Here is an 18,503-nt window from a genome sequence, read left to right as displayed (position 1 = left end):
CAAATTATATTGATTCCGAGATGAAGGGCCATCTGAAATCATATTTCTTCAATGATGTTAATCCCAGCAATTCCTGTATGTTCACAGTTGTCACTTTAGCGCCTCTAAAAAGCATATGTATTGAGCAGTTAGCTTATGGTCAAACTTACTTAGCCTTGTGAAACATTAAAGTATGATTTCACCATGTAGATGATTTTAAAATTATGTAAAATCCTAAATGTGTGACAGATGGTCATGTTGTAAAACTTTTTAGGAAAATATATATAGTTTTAAGATGCGCTCCAACAATCTTCCATTTCCCTACTATAAAGAATGAGCACAAGATGTTACAATAAAGCTTTTAATACAAATTACTTTGAAAATATACACTTATTATAATTATTATTGCGTGGGATTAGAACCATTTCCAGGTATTTCCAGTATCAGCAGAAGAAACAATAGAAGCCATGATAACAGTAAAAGACAACAGTTTAATATTTATATATATTTATAGCTTTTCTCTTTCTCAGTTCTTTGTCTCTCTTTCACAAGACGGACCAACATGAACATGTGCACAGCGGGTGGCCGTCCTACCGCCTCTGACCACAGAACATGGGCCTTCATTTTCTATCCATTTCCCGATGATTTGACGTGGAATCACCACCGTTCGCCGAAACCCCCAGCACGTAATCTATTGCGCACAGCCAACGTTCGTGTTGGTCTGTCTTGTCCTTTTCCAAAAAGAAAAGCGCAGGAAACAGCAGCCAGTCTTTTACAAATATTTTTTCTCTGTAGGTGTTGACCCCTGCATGTGCCTTGTCCCCATGTTACTCAAGCTGTTGACTGGGGTCTCTACTGCAGGTTAGACACAAAGTCTTCTTTTTTCTTCACGTCAGACCTCCGTCCTCAGTATTCTTCTTTGATAGTCATTTGTAGGGATGAAGACACTAGGCCGCCACTGCTGCTGGTCACCATGGCAACATTGCTGGGTGGAGTAGGTGTTGTTGTGGACGCTGCCTGAGGCTGTTGCATCTTCTTCTTGTTCACTTTCCTCTCTTTGGCACGCCGATTCTGAAACCAGATTTTCACCTGTGGAATAAACAAAAGATTGGAGATAAGTGCTCTGTGGATAGTCTACTAAAAGGGAAAGAGAGAGAGAGAGAGAGAGAGGGAGAGAGAGAGAGAGAGAGAGAGAGAGAGAGAGAGGGAGAGAGAGAGAGAGAGAGAGGGAGAGAGAGAGAGAGAGGGAGGGAGAGAGAGAGAGAGAGTGAGCGAGAGAGAGAGAGGGGGGGAGAGAGGGGGAGAGAGAGGGACTGCCTGCTGTGGTGTTGTCTGACCTGTCGTTCCGAGAGGCAGAGAGAGGTGGCCAATTCTGCTTTCCTCCTGATGGTAATGTAGCGGCTATAGTGAAACTCCTTCTCCAGCTCCAAGCGCTGGTGATCTGTGTACACCACCCGGTACTTGTCTTTCGTTCGTGTCTTACCACCTGCAACAGAGTTATAGTATGGTCATCATTCAACCTTCATATTGTGTGTGTAACGTAGAGATTATTAAAAAAACGACTTCTATGTTTATTTGAACTTTAACAGACGTTATGTTAATAGAATGTCTACCCTGTCCATATTGTTTGCCATTCAAATGTGTAGCACAAACTAGCTGAACAGACATTTGCATAAGATTGAGATGTGATTCTCAGTAGGGCTTCACCTGCATCGGTCATAATGGGAGGACGACTGGGTTAATGCTACAATCAGATTTCACATTAACTTACATGCCGTAAATAACCGATATTAGATGAGTAAATAAAGATGAGACAGACATCTGTGAAAATGTGGTTTCTGCTTCATTTCATACATGAAACCTCTCACTAAAACACACACAGATGAACTAGCAAAGCTCTGAGATCAGCTTGTCTTTTTAATTAGGTACCGTAAATCAAAAGTCACTTCATTCTGTCCATAGTGAACGAGGGACCTAAGTGCAGCAGCAGCAACCAAGTTAAAGATTAAAATGTGTGAGCTGAGAGGGGGAGGGGCCTGCCTGTAAAGGCGCCAGGCCCGGCCTGATGACCAGAGAGTTATCCAGACCATTAGGCTGTTGAAACACAGAACACACCCTCCTGCTCCCATCGACCCCTAATTGATTCTCTTCACCTCCTGATTCATAATAACTACCTCTTCTCTGATGACCGTTGTTTTCTAATTACCATGTTGACACAGACAGACCACTCCCAAGCGGACGGCGTCTGAGGTGCATGGTGCATGTCTACGGGGGTATTGACCCATACAATCTCCATACTGCGTTAATGAAACACTGTACTGATTGGAGTGGCTCCCATCACTAGCGGCAACAGGGTTTGCGTCACGAGGCTTCCAAGGGGCAAACTGAGACTGTACATAAGCATTTAATCTGAATGGCAGGTGTCAAAGCATCCCAAAATAATATATAATAATTAATGTAGTCGACCCGGAAATATTCAACGATAGTCTCCCTTGCTGGAACCATCAACGAAAATACCAGAGTATTCAAGAACCCATGACATGAATCCAAACGTGAAAAGTTTTAAGAAGTGGAAATGTTTACTTTATATAAGTAGAGAATGCAGTTGACACACAATCTGCAGCACTGCACTTGTGTACCGATGTCACTGATGGCTGCTAAGATAAAATGGTTTAGCGGTGGAGGTTAATGAGACGTTCATGAGAATGAATGGTCAGCTGGCTGATATGATAAAATGACATGGCTCTTGTCTAGAGTTAATCGCTAACATGGGCCATAAAACTCTTCGTCTGGGACAACCAGATAACCGCATGAACTGGAAGGATACATGTGGGTTAAACATGTATTTTTGAACCGGCCCGGGCCCATTAGGTGCAGTGAAATGGACATTTATGGCAGCCACAAGTCTGTGCTCCTGCTGCCTCTGTTAATCATAAGTGGTCCCAGGCACTGACAACTACTTGATTTCTGGTAGGTTTTCTATGCAAAGAGAAAAGCTTTTTACAGTGGCATTCGGGAAAGTATTAAGACCCCTTGACTTTTATCACATTTTGTTACGTTACAGCCTTATTTGAAAAATATATTCACTATTTGTTTTCCTTGTCAATCTAACACAATATCACATGATGACAAAACAAAAAACTTTTTTGAATTTTCAGTAAATTTATAAAAAATGTAAAAAGATATCTTATTTTCATAAGTATTCAGACCCTTTGCTATGAGACCCTTTGCTCAGGTGCATCCTGTTTCCATTAATCATCCTTGAGATGTTTCTACAATTTGATTGGTAACTTCAATTGATTGGACACGATTTGGAAACACACCTGTCTATATAAAGGTCCAACAGTTGACAGTGCATGTCAGAGCAAAAACCAAGCCATGAGGTCAAAGGGATTGTCCATAGAGCTCAGAGACAGGGTTGTGTCGAGGCACAGATCTGGGGAAAGGAACCATAACATTTCTGCAGCATTGAAGGTCCCCAAGAACACAGTGGCCTCCATCATTATTAAATGGAAGAAGTTTGGAACCACCAAGACTCTGCCTAGAGCTGGCCAACCGGCCAAACTGAGCAATCAGGGGAGAAGGGCCTTGGTCAGGGAGGTGACCAAGAACCCGATGGTCGCTCTGACAGGGCTCCAGAGTTCCTCTGTGTAGATGGGAGAACCTTGCAGAAGGACAACCATCTCTGCAGCACTCCACCTATCAGGCCTTTACGATAGAGTGGCCAGACGGAAGCTACACATCAGTAAAAGACACATGACAGCCCGCTTGGAGTTTGCCAAAAGGCACCTAAAGGACTCTCAGACCATGAGAAACAAGATTCTCTGGTCGGATGAAACCACGATTGAACTCTATGGCCTGAATGCCAAGTGTCACGTCTGGAGGAAACCTGGCACCATCCCTACAGTGAAACACGGTGGTGGCAGCCTCATGCTGTGGGAATGTTTTTTAGCGGCAGGGACTGGGCGACAAGTCAGGATCGAGAAAAAGATTAGCTGAGCAAAGTACAGAGAGATCCTTGATGAAAACCTGCTCCAAAGCACTCAAGCCCTAAGATTGGGGCAGAAGTTTACCATCCAACAGGACAATTTTTTAAACATATTTTTTAACCTTTATTTGACTAGGCAAGTCAGTTAAGAACCATTTCTTATTTTCATTGACAGCCTAGGAACAGTGGGTTAAGCCTAGGAACAGTGGGCCTGTTCAGGGGCAGAACTACAGATTTGTACCTTATCAGCAGGGGGATTTGAACTTGCAACCTTCCAGTTGCCAGTCCAATACTCTAACCACTAGGCTACCCTGCCACCCCTGACCCTCATCACAGTCAAGACACTGCAGGAGTGGCTTCCGGACAGGTCTCTGAATGTCCTTGAGTGGCCCAGCCAGACCAGAAAATAGCAGAAAATTTAATACATTTTAGAATAAGGCTGTAATGTAACAAAATGTGGAAAAAGTCAAGGGGTCTGAATACTTTTCGATTGGACCGTATAGCCATCTCACTCTTTGGCACTAGGGTGGCCAGTTTGGTCTAGGATTCACATGCCTTCAAACTGCATGCTTGCAAATTCAGTACCAGTTATTTAGAGATCATTGGTGAGACCTGGAGGAGCTGGTGTGTAGGCTCCTGTGAAATAGGCCTGCTTGCTTGAACTGATGACATACTTATGTCCAAAATGTCAATAAAACCAAGATGTTGGGACATGTGTAGGCCTTTTGAGGATCTCAGATAGAGGCCTTAGAGCATGTGCCAAACTCATTCCACGGAGGGCCAAGTGTCTGCGGGTTTTCCCTCCTCCCTTGTACTTGATTGATGAAATAAGGTCACTGATTAGTAAGGAACTCCCCACACCTGGTTGTCTAGGTCTTAATTGAAAGGGAGAAAAAAAACAGCTGACACTAGGCCCTCAGTGGAATGAGTTTGACATCCCTGCCTTAGAGCAGTGGAACTGAGTTGGAGACCCGGAGTTGAGTATGAGGGCGTAGAGGATCAAACTTAAATACAGGCATATACAGCAAGTGAGTTAATAAATCTGTAGGAACAGTACACCAATGTGCTTCCATGCCCATTCAATTGAGTTCAGTAAAATATGTATTTTTCATAAATGTCATGTCATATGATGTCAATGCCTGACGTATTATATCAGCAGGCCATTATGACGCATAAGGAAGGTCTAGTGGAGCACAAGCATGAACAAAGCAGCAACATCAAAGTAAATCGACAACAAGAACTCCTGCCAAGAGACATAATGGCTAACAAAGAATTACAACATAGCAAACCATTCTAGAGCCCTACGACATACAAGACGACAACCAACGGCCTAATTTGCATAACAAGATCTTCAAAACCCCAGAGGGTTTCTTTCATGTGATCACTTCCAGGTTAAGCCGTCTCAACTGGCTAGAGAATTCTTATTGTTTATTCTGAAAGAATCCTGTAACATGTATCGCGGGACGAGGGATTTCTCACATAATAGGAGGAACATAATAACATAATTGTGAAGTCTATAAGCTACACCAGACAAAATCAAAAGATGAATTCGAAGATGATCATAAATATGGTAATAAAGTCATTTATATAGCCTAGACTATATTATGACTGTTATAAGCTATACTAGCCTATTACTTTTTACTGCACGATGATAGGCAATTATAATCATAAGCATAATCATTGAACACTTTAATGTAATGCAATTAAATTGCATACCCTGGTTTACCCTCAACTTGTAAATACATTACATAGGCCATATTATAACCATAAAACTCACGAGATAATACCACTAATTTATGACGGCATATGAGGTGTGATTCATGAGTTCACAAAATAATAGTGAGCATGAGAGGACCAACTAGGCTGATGGCCGCGCAAGATAACGTTTATGTCAGTAAACAATATGCAATGTCAAATACCTTGATGGGATTGAACAAATACTAACGAATGAATCAGCTATGAACAACCAAGCGACAGCCAGGTAACCTGGTATTCCTTCTTTCTGAGTTGAATCATGAATTCGTCTCTGAATTCAGTGAACAGGTGCACGCATTTGGAAGCGCAGTTGTTCTGGTTGAGCTTTTTCCTCTCAAGACTGCGTATAGCCTACAGTATTTCAGTGTCTGTGGTTTCAGAAAAAAATGGACCAAAGACACTGAAATTGACACATTATTTCATATACGTGTGTGCTTTGCTACAGGTACGTTTAATGTAATACATATTTTATGATTTACGCTTTATTTTCTATGGTCTTATGGACAACAACATTATACACTCCTTGATTACAAAGATGTATAAAATAACCTACCTAAATTTGCCGGTGGCGCGCTCCGCCTCATCCAATCATAAGGGTTTCTGCGCTGAGAAATGGGAGAGAGCTGACCTACAGATGAGTTGATAGACGGCGGGAGAAGCCCGGGTTGTGGGACTGGAGAGAACTCTGGGGGGCTATAGCCAATTGCTCCCGGATTAGATGTGGACGGTCCTGTACCTGGCCCATAGGGCGACCAGTCTTCCCGGGTCGGCGGTGCGTAAACGGGGTTCCAGGCCCCAGTCTGGCTGTGGTGGGGGTCATTGTTAATCCCAGGAACTTGATGGTATCCGCTGAAATCCGAATACTGCGGAGGTGCGGGAACAAAGTTCTGATGGTTCAAGTTTAGGCTGGGATGTCGCACTGAATTTGGGTACATGCTGGTGTCCTTCTCCAATAGATAACTCACGTACATATTTCCGAATGGTAACTCATGCGCATAGTGTGCGTCCAGTGCGTTACTCTTGCCTCCTCTTCCCCGGGTTTCTGTTTAACCAAAGGCCTCCTCCACCTGGCTGTTCCACCTATACTCTTTAACTTATTGTTTGCTAGACACGCTGCCGGTTAGGAGTTGTCGCGCTGACGTCAACATTTTATAGCCCTCATCTCCCTCCCTCGCCTTATCCCATCAGGGTGGATTTGCATTAGAGAAGGCCCTGCATTTCAAAGGGAGCCGAGCACCAGCATCAAAGCCGTCCTGGGCGTCGAGAAGAATGCTACAAATCGCACAGGAGAAACTAACATGAGTTCATGTTGATTTTCTCAACGGGAGAACCTGCTACTGCCGTGTCCGCATAACTTGTGGAATAAAATGGGGAAGGGTCGAGGAACGTGGTAGAGAGCCCTGGAGTGGCCATGGCCTTTCAAATGAACAGATAGCATCAAATCATGTTGTGCATTTACATGTGCCCCAATAAATCCCTATTAAATGTAATACTGCCCTCTTTAAAATACCTATATTTCCTTAGATACATCATGTCTTTGTCCTCTTCAAAATTCCTCATGCCTTTACTTGTTTTGTGTGATATAATCTTTATAGTATTAGGCATATATATGTATCTTTATTTCAAGAGTTGACCTATATTTTTCTCTCCCACTGCAGTTAGAAATATTTCAGGTGACCTTAAATTCAAATGTACTTGTAGGATTATATAAAACATGAAATTGGCCTGCTTCTTTGGTGGTTAAGTAATCTAGGCCTGTTTTCTCCGTGCTGGGCTGAAACAGACAGCGCGGCTCCACCGCTGTATTGACGGGTATTTCAAACAGATCTCCGAGGTGATATGTCGGTCTTGTATCGTGCCCACCTTTTCACGACATTCTCTGTAAGGCCCCAATCTGAGAGGGTGTTGGCTGGGGGTTCTAAACCAGGAGGAAGTGGCTCGTGGGATATTTCGAATGTTAATATAACTCATTGCCCTCTCGATGCCCCCAGTTTATGCCTCTCCGCTGTTAGTCATCTTTCTCTTGTGCTTTAGAAACGGAATTGAACTCGTCGGATGAAGAAACATTGCAAGTTTTTAGCCAGGTTTAATGAGGGTCACACAATTAACATAGACTTTGTGTCTAAATTTCGATACCATTGAAATACATTGAATTTAAAACGAAAAAAGACTTCATAGCCAACTCCCACAGTCAAATCATACAGCTGATTTTGTAGCCTAAACTTCGAATAATTAAAGAGAACATTAAAAGGTCATTGTAATTGATTCAGACCTTGCTTGCTGTTCATGTTGTTAAAATAATTAGTAACGAAATAGAACATAATATTTCAAGTTTTCTTTACATTTTCTATTATTTATTTATATCTAGAATTAAGTTTGTATGGGCCATTTCATTGAGTTATCTGATATTACAACATATAATATAAAAATATATATATATTTAGATAAAGTATTTAAATAATAACGTTTTTAGGTAAATTATTCAAAAAATGTAAATAACTAAAGGGATTTAGAAAATAGCTATTTATTAAAAAACATCATTTATGAAGGAGATTCCAAGTATTATGTCATATGTAACTTTAATTTATATCCTACCATAAAACAGATGTGTATAAAAACAGCTTCAACAGGTATAAATACTACAAACCAGAATAATTATGTCATCAAATAATTAGAATGATAACAATATAGTCATAATTAATTAATTCAATGTATTTCAGTTCAGGTGACAGTTTTTATCATTCTGTCAGTATCAACCGAAAAGTAGGCCTACATACCTTTAATTTAATATAATATAATGTAGGCTATTTATATCACACTTTATGGCAGTTTAACATTCAGCACTCGTCATTTTGAAACAGTTTAATTAACATCCAACACTAGTCATTTTGAAACAGTTTAACATCCAACACTAGTCATTTTGAAACAGTTTAACATCCAACACTAGTCATTTTGAAACAGTTTAATTAACATCCAACACTAGTAATTTTGAAACAGTTTAACATTAAGCACTAGTCATTTTGAAACAGTTTAATTAACATCCAACACTAGTCATTTTGAAACAGTTTAATTAACATCCAACACTAGTCATTTTGAAACAGTTTAACATCCAGCACTAGTCATTTTGAAACAGTTTAATTAACATCCAACACTAGTCATTTTGAAACAGTTCAACATTTAGCACTAGTCGTTTTGAAACAGTTTAATTAACATCCAACACTAGTCATTTTGAAACAGTTTAACATTCAGCACTAGTCATTTTGAAACAGTTTAATTAACATCCAACACTAGTCATTTTGAAACAGTTTAACATCCAACACTAGTCATTTTGAAACAGTTTAACATCCAACACTAGTCATTTTGAAACAGTTTAATTAACATCCAACACTAGTCATTTTGAAACAGTTTAACATTTACATTTACATTTAAGTCATTTAGCAGACGCTCTTATCCAGAGCAACTTACAAATTGGTGAATTCACCTTCTGACATTCAGTGGAACAGCCACTTTACAATAGTGCATCTAAATCATTTAAGGGGGGGGGGGGGGGGTGAGAAGGATAACTTATCCTATCCTAGGTATTCCTTGAAGAACATCCAACACTAGTCATTTTGAAACAGTTTAACACCCAACACTAGTCATTTTGAAACAGTTTAATTAACATCCAACACTAGTCATTTTGAAACAGTTTAACATTAAGCACTAGTCATTTTGAAACAGTTTAACGTTCAGCACTAGTCATTTTGAAACAGTTTCACATTCAGCACTAGTCATTTTGAAACAGTTTAACATTCAGTACTAGTCATTTTGAAACAGTTTAACATTCAGCACTAGTCATTTTGAAACAGTTTAACATTCAGCACTAGTCATTTTGAAACAGTTTAACATTCAGCACTAGTCATTTTGAAACAGTTTCACATTCAGCACTAGTCATTTTGAAACAGTTTAACATTCAGCACTAGTCATTTTGAAACAGTTTCACATTCAGCACTAGTCATTTTGAAACAGTTTCACATTCAGCACTAGTCATTTGTTTCACCAGTTTGGACCAGTTAATGGTCTGATAATAATCTGACAATAATCTGTATATGAACAGTGGGAGCCTACTGTGCACTCTGATGAAGCATTGGTAGGGCAGAGTATAGTATAGTATAGTATAGTATAGTATAGTATAGTATAGTATAGTATAGTATAGTATCGTATTGTATCGTATTGTATAGTATAGTGTAGTGTAGTATAGTATAGTATAGTATAGTATAGTATAGTATAGTATCGTATTGTATCGTATTGTATAGTGTAGTGTAGTATATTATAGTATATTATATTATAGTATTGTATGTTAAATTATAGTATAGTGTAGTGTATTATAGCATAGAATATTATAGCATGTTAAATTATAGTGTAGTGTAGTATAGTATATTATATATATATTGTACAGGATATTATAGTGTAGTATTTCATAATGTAGTATATTATAGTGTAGTATATTACAGTATATTATATATAGTATAGTGCTACAGAGACGTTGAGCTCCCCTGTATCTCACAGCAGCAGTCTACTGTTCCCTTCTCTCTCTCTCTGCTCTTTTCCACCTGAGTAGCCATCTGGGAGCACTGTGTTCTGTGTGGACTGGTGCTGTGTTCACCTGAGTAGCCGTCTGGGAGCACTGTATTCTGTGTGGACTGGTGCTGTGTTCACCTGAGTAGCCATCTGGGAGCACTGTGTTCTGTGTGGACTGGTGCTGTGTTCACCTGAGTAGCCATCTGGGAGCACTGTGTTCTGTGTGGACTGGTGCTGTGTTCACCTGAGTAGCCGTCTGGGAGCACTGTGTTCTGTGTGGACTGGTGCTGTGTTCACCTGAGTAGCCGTCTGGGAGCACTGTATTCTGTGTGGACTGGTGCTGTGTTCACCTGAGTAGCCATCTGGGAGCACTGTGTTCTGTGTGGACTGGTGCTGTGTTCACCTGAGTAGCCGTCTGGGAGCACTGTGTTCTGTGTGGACTGGTGCTGTGTTCACCTGAGTAGCCGTCTGGGAGCACTGTATTCTGTGTGGACTGGTGCTGTGTTCACCTGAGTAGCCATCTGGGAGCACTGTGTTCTGTGTGGACTGGTGCTGTGTTCACCTGAGTAGCCATCTGGGAGCACTGTGTTCTGTGTGGACTGGTGCTGTGTTCACCTGAGTAGCCGTCTGGGAGCACTGTGTTCTGTGTGGACTGGAGCTGTGTTCACCTGAGTAGCCGTCTGGGAGCACTGTGTTCTGTGTGGACTGGTGCTGTGTTCACCTGAGTAGCCGTCTGGGAGGACTGTGTTCTGTGTGGACTGGAGCTGTGTTCACCTGAGTAGCCGTCTGGGAGCACTGTGTTCTGTGTGGACTGGTGCTGTGTTCACCTGAGTAGCCATCTGGGAGCACTGTGTTCTGTGTGGACTGGTGCTGTGTTCACCTGAGCTGTGTGAGAAGGAGGATTGTGCTATGCTGTGAGGTGACCTCTGTCTGGCCAGGAACCTGAGGGGGTTCCTCAACCAGGCTCAGGGCCCCAAGGCACCCTTGTCTGTCTGGCACAGTGTTTGTTGGGCACAATGACCTGAGGAAGATGCCCCCCTCCCTCCCGCCCCTCATGGTAAACATGCATCCCTCTTTGCCTCCCTCTCCCACTGCTTCTCACAAACTAGCAGTCTGCCTGCCTCCCTCTGTGTTTCTGAAATACATTACTGATTTAAAAACATGGTATTGATTTAGATGTATGTTTCATACCTTTTCTTGCTCTGAAATGTTTTTATTGTGAATTTAGATGTAATTTTTTATGGTATTAGAAATGAATAAGAATCATGAAAATTGGAAGAGGTAAGTCAAAGTAAAACATTAAGTTCAAAGTAGGACTTGAAAGTGTTCGGTCACACTTCACAACTAGGTGTCACTTCCTGGTCAACATCACAGTGTCATGAAGCCAGAAATGACCTGTGTGTCATGGAGACAGTGAAGTCCTGGCTGACTGACTGACTGGCTGACTGTTTGGGTGACTGCCTGGCTGACTGGGTGGCCGACTGGCCGACTGACTGGGTAGTTGACTGGCTGACTGGGAGACTGACAGGCTGACTGGCTGGGTGGTTGACTGGCTGACTGACTCACTGACACACTGACTGACTGGGTGACTGGCTGGCTGGCTGACTGACTGGCTTGCTGACTGGCTGCTGATTCAGTTCAATGGAACAGGTGGAGGAATGAGTGTAGAGCCAATACATACATGTAATTCAATAGAACACCAGCAGTGGGATAATTCACATTGCATCATGTTTGTAATTCATAATTTGGGCCTTTTTCCACATTTAATTCATTCTGAATGGCATACTCCATGACTATTCCAAATAAAATGTAACGCGAGAGAGAGAGAGAGAGAGAGAGAGAGAGAGAGAGAGAGAGAGAGAGAGAGCGAGAGAGAGAGAGAGACATTAAATGGTTTTAAAATATGAATTTGAGTCCAAGACTGTTATTAGGGACCAGTATCAGTTTATAATTACAATAATCACTCAGATTTGTATTTTTCAATTGTGTGCAAAAGGGTTTTGTACAATGGTATTGGTTTAGTTTGGCATGTGACTATTTCATTTCCACGAGATTTAATGTCCAGATTTTCAGACATGTAGTTGTGCTATTTTCTATACTTTGGATACAATAAAGAGGGATAAACTCCATTTTCTCACGGTACATTTTATAGCATATTATTTATTTTCACTCAAGACACACGATCAGAGGACAACTTTATTATTAAGCTTCATTTGTTGCTTATGCTTATAACTAAATCTTGGACATCAATTTATTAATTTAAATCAATTATGTGAGAATTGTTTTCAGAGCAGTGTTCTCCAAACAAGGGCAATTGTGATTTATTTTATCCACACTTCAAACATTCTGCTGTAAGTTTTACGTTAATATTTTATCAACTATTGCTTGGTCCCTCAATTTTAAATGATAATGTCATCACACTTACTAATCTTTTAATTTATAACTATATCCACACAGTTGTAGATGGAGTATTTTATTGTTGTGGTCATAAAAATAGTCTGCGGTCATTATGACCCTATGTGAAGGCTTTATCATGTGAACTGCCCTCTGTCTCCCCCCAGTGGCATCAATGAGGAGCACGCCATTCAATTGTGCACATTAAATGGGGTGTATTTATTACACACACGCCGTAGCAAAATGTTTTGCACTGTAGCAACAAATGCAGTGGATTGCACAAATGTAGGTAGTTAACTCCCAAATTTGTTTCGTTTGATTCTGTTAGATTCCCTTTGGAACGCACTAAGTGTGTGCCCTCAGGCCCGTACTCCATTACCACATACTGTATTTACAACACAAAGCCCATGTGTACGTGTGTGTATAGTGCATATGTTATCATGGTGTGTGTATGCATGTGTCTGCCTCTATGTTTGTGTTGCTTCACTTTGATTTGTATGTTACTACAACATGCTCTGGTACTAGACACATCAAATGGCTTCCAATGTCTTTTCAGGCTTTGAGCCATCCAAATGACATGTATCTCTACCACTCCTTATTAAAGTCATACATTACTCTCTGGTTAAACTGGGGGGGGGACAAAAGTAAGACTAATGTCACCACTATCATTTAAAGGTGCAGTACAGTCATAAGTGTGATTATCCTGTGTTTTATATATATTCCCACACTATGAGATTGGAATAACACTGTGAAATTTGGAAAATTATGATAATGCAACTTTTGTTTATTAAGAGCTGTTTGAGGGTTTTTGGGTGGGGTTTGTGGACCGCCTGGTGACATCACCAATAACAGAGAATTTGCCCTCATCTCTGCCAATAACAGCTAGTTTACAGGTTACACATGCCTCCCATTAGGCTCTTCCAATTAGGTCCCTCAGCCGACTTCCCGACAGTCCTAACTAAATTATTGCTTAACAAATTGCATTTAGCTAAGAATGATTTAGAAATTTTTTGTTTATTTTTCCCCCAAAGAAAACACAGTAAGGTACTTAATTGTTACCTAGCAATGATCTGATCTTGAGATAAAAATGTCTGCTTTGGACCTTTGGATGACATGTAACATACCCACCATAAAGGCAGCAGTCTGTCTGCATGCTGTCTAGGGAGGTGACCGTTACCCCCCACACACGGGTCTAAAACTGGTCAGGTCAGCAATCGGGGTCTGCCTCATTTCCTGTCTGTGTGTCCTCCACAGAGCAGAGCCATGACAAACACTGCTCTGTCAGAGACAGCAGGAACATGCTAACATACTAACCATTACTAACATCTCCAGACAGCAGTGCTATGGGGGAAATTCCACATGAATATGATCCAATACACAGTACAGGTAAATTAGTTTGAAGTGGGAGCTCCAAAAAGTCATAAGTATTGAAGTACTGAATTTAGTGAATTTAGTAACTAACGGGGGAGGGAAAAGACACACACGTACTGCACACACATACATATTCACACGCCACACACACACACACACACACACACACACACACACACACACACACACACACACACACACACACACACACACACACACACACACACACACACACACACACACACACACACACACACACACACACGTACTGCACACACATACATATTCACACACACACACACACACGCACACGCACGCACGCACACACACACACACACACAGTCTTGTACAGCTAACCTTGTGGGGACATACAATTTAGTCCAACTCAAAATCCTATTTTTCCTAACCTTAACCCAAAAACCTAACCTTAACCCTTACCCTAAAACTAACCCTGGCTCCTAACCCTAAACCTAATTCTCTCTCTCTCACACTCACACTCACGCACACACACACACACACACACACACACACACACACACACACACACACACACACACACACACACACACACACACACACACACACACACACACACACACACACACACACACACACACACACAGTCTTGTACAGCTAACCTTGTGGGGACATACAATTTAGTCCAATTCAAAATCCTATTTTTCCTAACCTTAACCCAAAAACCTAACCTTAACCCTTACCCTAAAACTAACCCTGGCTCCTAACCCTAAACCTAATTCTCTCTCTCTCACACTCACACTCACGCACGCACGCACGCACACACACACACACACACACACACACACACACACACACACACACACACACACACACACACACACACACACACACACACACACACACACACACACACACACACACACACACACACACACACACACACACACACATACACAAAGACATACACACACTGAACATTTAGACGTTGTCTGTCCAAGGCCGACTTTACAGAGACCAGTTAAATGCCTTCACTGACCCTACCTCCCCTTCGCCCACTTCAAAAAAAATCCCACATATAAAAAAGAAAGCTCAGCTGTGCTGGCGAGAGCCATTCATCCTCTAGGCATCTGCTCACATCCTGACAAGGGAGAGTAAAAAGAAGGGGAGAAAAGCCAAGATTGAAAACAGATGCAGAGAGCACCTTCCAGTAGAGCTTGGACCCTCAAAGAAAAGCAGGCGCCCTTCTCTTCTCCCACACTCTATGGGAATGGAATAGTATGGACTATCAAAGCGACATCAGACTTCTGCCAATAGATAAGCTTTGCCTTTTTATATCGATGTATTTCTTGTCTTCTATTTGTTAGAATGGACACAGCAGTCTAGCCAGAACCGCCGTACTATTCAAGGATGAGGAGAAACTGTTGACCCACTTGGCTTCAAGAAGATTGTTGGATACTGCGGGAGTTTTTATGAACGCATAAGAGATTACTTCCCATACACTCTCCTGAGGCACACTCCTGACTGAAGGTTTCTACCCGTATCTCACTGCAGATTGAAGGAGTTCACTCAACATCAACATCAAGCATTTCTCTCCAACTCAGAAAGGATACAGGAGCACAGATAGCTATCCTACTGGTCAACAGACAAGACAAAGTGTTGAAAGACGCCCATATTGTCCTTATCATATTTCTTGTTCTCTCTCTTGTTCTAACACATGACACAACAAGGGGGGTTCACGGCTGCTTCTCTCTGTCTGCAACCAGCCCAGACTAGTTTGCAACTGCCAACCCACACATTTGTCTGTGAGACAGTACTGGTTTCTCTGCTTTCGGCATTACAAAATCCCCAACCCGGTGATGGGTGACATGCTATCCACATCCTGATCCGTCTCTCTTGTGGTATTGTCACACTCTGATTTTTTTTCTTCTAATAACTTGTCTCTCAGTGCAGCTGGGATACGTATCCTCTGCTGTGCATTTCTATGCCTCAGGCAAGGCAGCTAAATGATAACAGGAGGATTTTGACAAGTGTTTTTTTTCCAGACATGAGTAAAAATACTCAAAACTATTTAAGTTACATTGACAGGTGGTCAAACTTTTTTCCCAAGATGGATGAAGGGAAACAGCATAAAGTGGGTTGAGAACCACGACAACCACAAATGTCTGTTGAAGAGTTACTGACCCACTATGCATATCACTCCCCTTCTGCAATGGGGGCTGGTCAATAACACATGCTTGGATTTAATTTCAACGCCACAATGGTCAAAGAAAACGTAGATACAGTATGTTACCCTACTGTTGCACAATTCACCATAAGTCACACAGAGCTCATTATATATATTGACTACAGTGGAGGCTCCTCCGAGGAGGGAGGGGAGGACCATCCTCCTCTGTGAATTTCATAAAAATTCAATTGTAAAACATTTAAAAAGTTATCCTTTTTAGATAGAACTATACTAAATATAATAACATGTCACAAAATAATTGAAACACATAATTCAAAAACTATTTTGCAAAAAAGGTCTACAGTAGCCTCAACAGTACTCTGTGGGGTAGCACCATGGTGTAGCCGGAGGACAGCTAGCTTCTGTCCTCCTCTGGGTACATTGACTTCAATACAAAACCTAGGAGGCTCATGGTTCTCACCCCCTTCCATAAACTTACACAGTAATTATGATGGAGGACATCCTCCAAACTATCAGAGCTCTTGCAGCAACTGACATGTTGTCCACCCAATCAAATGAACAGAGAATCCATCTAGTACCGAAAGCACAAGCTACAGCTAGCTAGCACTGCAGTGCATAAAATGAGTAAGAACAAATTAATTTCTTCTAAAATTAAAGAGAGAAATGCTCCTAGGCAAGAGAGAAATAGATTTTGACATTTTTTTCACTTTCACTGTCACTTATTTAGCTAGCTAGTTCAGTTACGCAAACACCCGGCTCAAACAGAGGGATGCTATGTTAGCTAGCTGGCTCAAACAGAGGGATGCTATGTTAGCTAGCAGGCTATGACGATCCAACACAACACTGGAAGTCTTCCAAGTCAAGGTAAGCTTTTGATTTAACTACGTTATTGCCACCGGGGCCCGCCGTGTAACTGCTAACTGACTGTACACTGTAACGTTACTGCATGATTGTAGCGGTTTACTAACGCATTAGTTCTATTAGCTATGCGGACTAGGATGTTACTTTAGCTAATATGGTGACAATGGTGTAGGCTGTGTGTAGCGGTTTGGCTTGGAAAGGTTTTTTCGCCTTGTCACATTCAGCTGATGTGTTGTGCATTGAAGTCCACACGCGAAGGGAAAAGGTGAGCGCATAAATGCAAGAAGGAATACAACGTGGCTGCTATGAACGTGAACTGTGTTTACCCGTGATCAGTGGTGTATTCATTCCGCTGATTCTGTTGAAAAAATGTTCTTAAACGGCAGGAAAATGGAACAAAACGGGGTTAAACATGCCTAAATTTGTCCAATAGAAACTTTGTTTGCAACTGTTGGACTAATGATTACACCCTATATCAGCTAGACCCAGACAAGAGTGTGAAAGCCGATATTGAATGTCACTGCCTGTCCCCTCAGATTCATCTCTCGACCTGTGTGCACCTGTAAACGTTCATTCATTCATAGGCTACGTTGTAGCAACCTCATGATGGGAATTGGGAAAATTTGAGTGCCGTGTAGTAGCCTAAACCTATCGATGTTACGTTGAACTGGGTGAATGGAGTATGACTGACAGTCATCCAATATGCTGTAATATAAATAAGGCCATGCTCCTCCCTCATCTTAAACCGCACTGACCACCACTGATTGACTATTCAACTGCGATTTCAATTGCATAACTGACCAACATTTAATTATTCTGTACACCCTTCTATCTTTACTAGCTACTTACTTTCCTTCACAGGAAGTAACCTCAATGGGAGGGGGGGGGGACAAGACTTCACTCAACTAAAAACAATGGCTTAAAATACTATTCTCCCCCAGAACTGGGTATACTGCATTATACACTGTCAAACCATTACTGTAAAAGCACCATCTACACCTTCCTTCAATCCAGACACCGCATGAAAAATGTGTCAAATTAATTAAGGCCTTGTTTGGGTCACAGATTAACACATGGTCAACACTGAAAACTACAAATGTGCCATACCCCATGTATATATACTGTTCTGAAGTATTCATGGAAATGTGCCATACCCCATGTATATATACTTTTCTGAAGTATTCATGGAAATGTGCCATACCCCATGTATATATACTGTTCTGAAGTATTCATGGAAATGTTGTGAGGACTCTATGCTGATGAAACTCCCAGTAAATGTGAGCCATGGAATGTTGTCCCGTAAATAGCCTTCTTCACTTCTATTTAGCCTGTGGGAAATGTGCCATACCCCATGAGAAGGTTTGCAGACTGCTATTGAAACAGCATATCCCTAACCTCAGCAAAGCAAAATGTACATGGACTGGAAATGTC

The 18,503-nt window shown here is 41.4% G+C and overlaps 1 protein-coding gene across 1 annotated transcript; it reads right to left on the bottom strand.

Moving 5' to 3' along the window:
* Positions 1–326: 326 nt before the first annotated feature.
* Positions 327–6,814, bottom strand: LOC135544106 (homeobox protein CDX-1-like). The gene is made up of 3 exons (XM_064971487.1): positions 6,276–6,814; positions 1,317–1,465; positions 327–1,068 (listed from the first exon to the last, which is right to left on the bottom strand). The coding sequence occupies exons 1-3, from the start codon at positions 6,691–6,693 to the stop codon at positions 886–888; spliced, it is 750 nt and encodes a 249-aa protein (XP_064827559.1). The 5' UTR covers positions 6,694–6,814; the 3' UTR covers positions 327–885.
* Positions 6,815–18,503: the final 11,689 nt, after the last annotated feature.

This window comes from Oncorhynchus masou, chromosome 8 (assembly GCF_036934945.1).
Source record: "Oncorhynchus masou masou isolate Uvic2021 chromosome 8, UVic_Omas_1.1, whole genome shotgun sequence".
NCBI lineage: Eukaryota > Metazoa > Chordata > Actinopteri > Salmoniformes > Salmonidae > Oncorhynchus > Oncorhynchus masou.
This window is presented reverse-complemented; position numbering and strand designations above follow the sequence as displayed.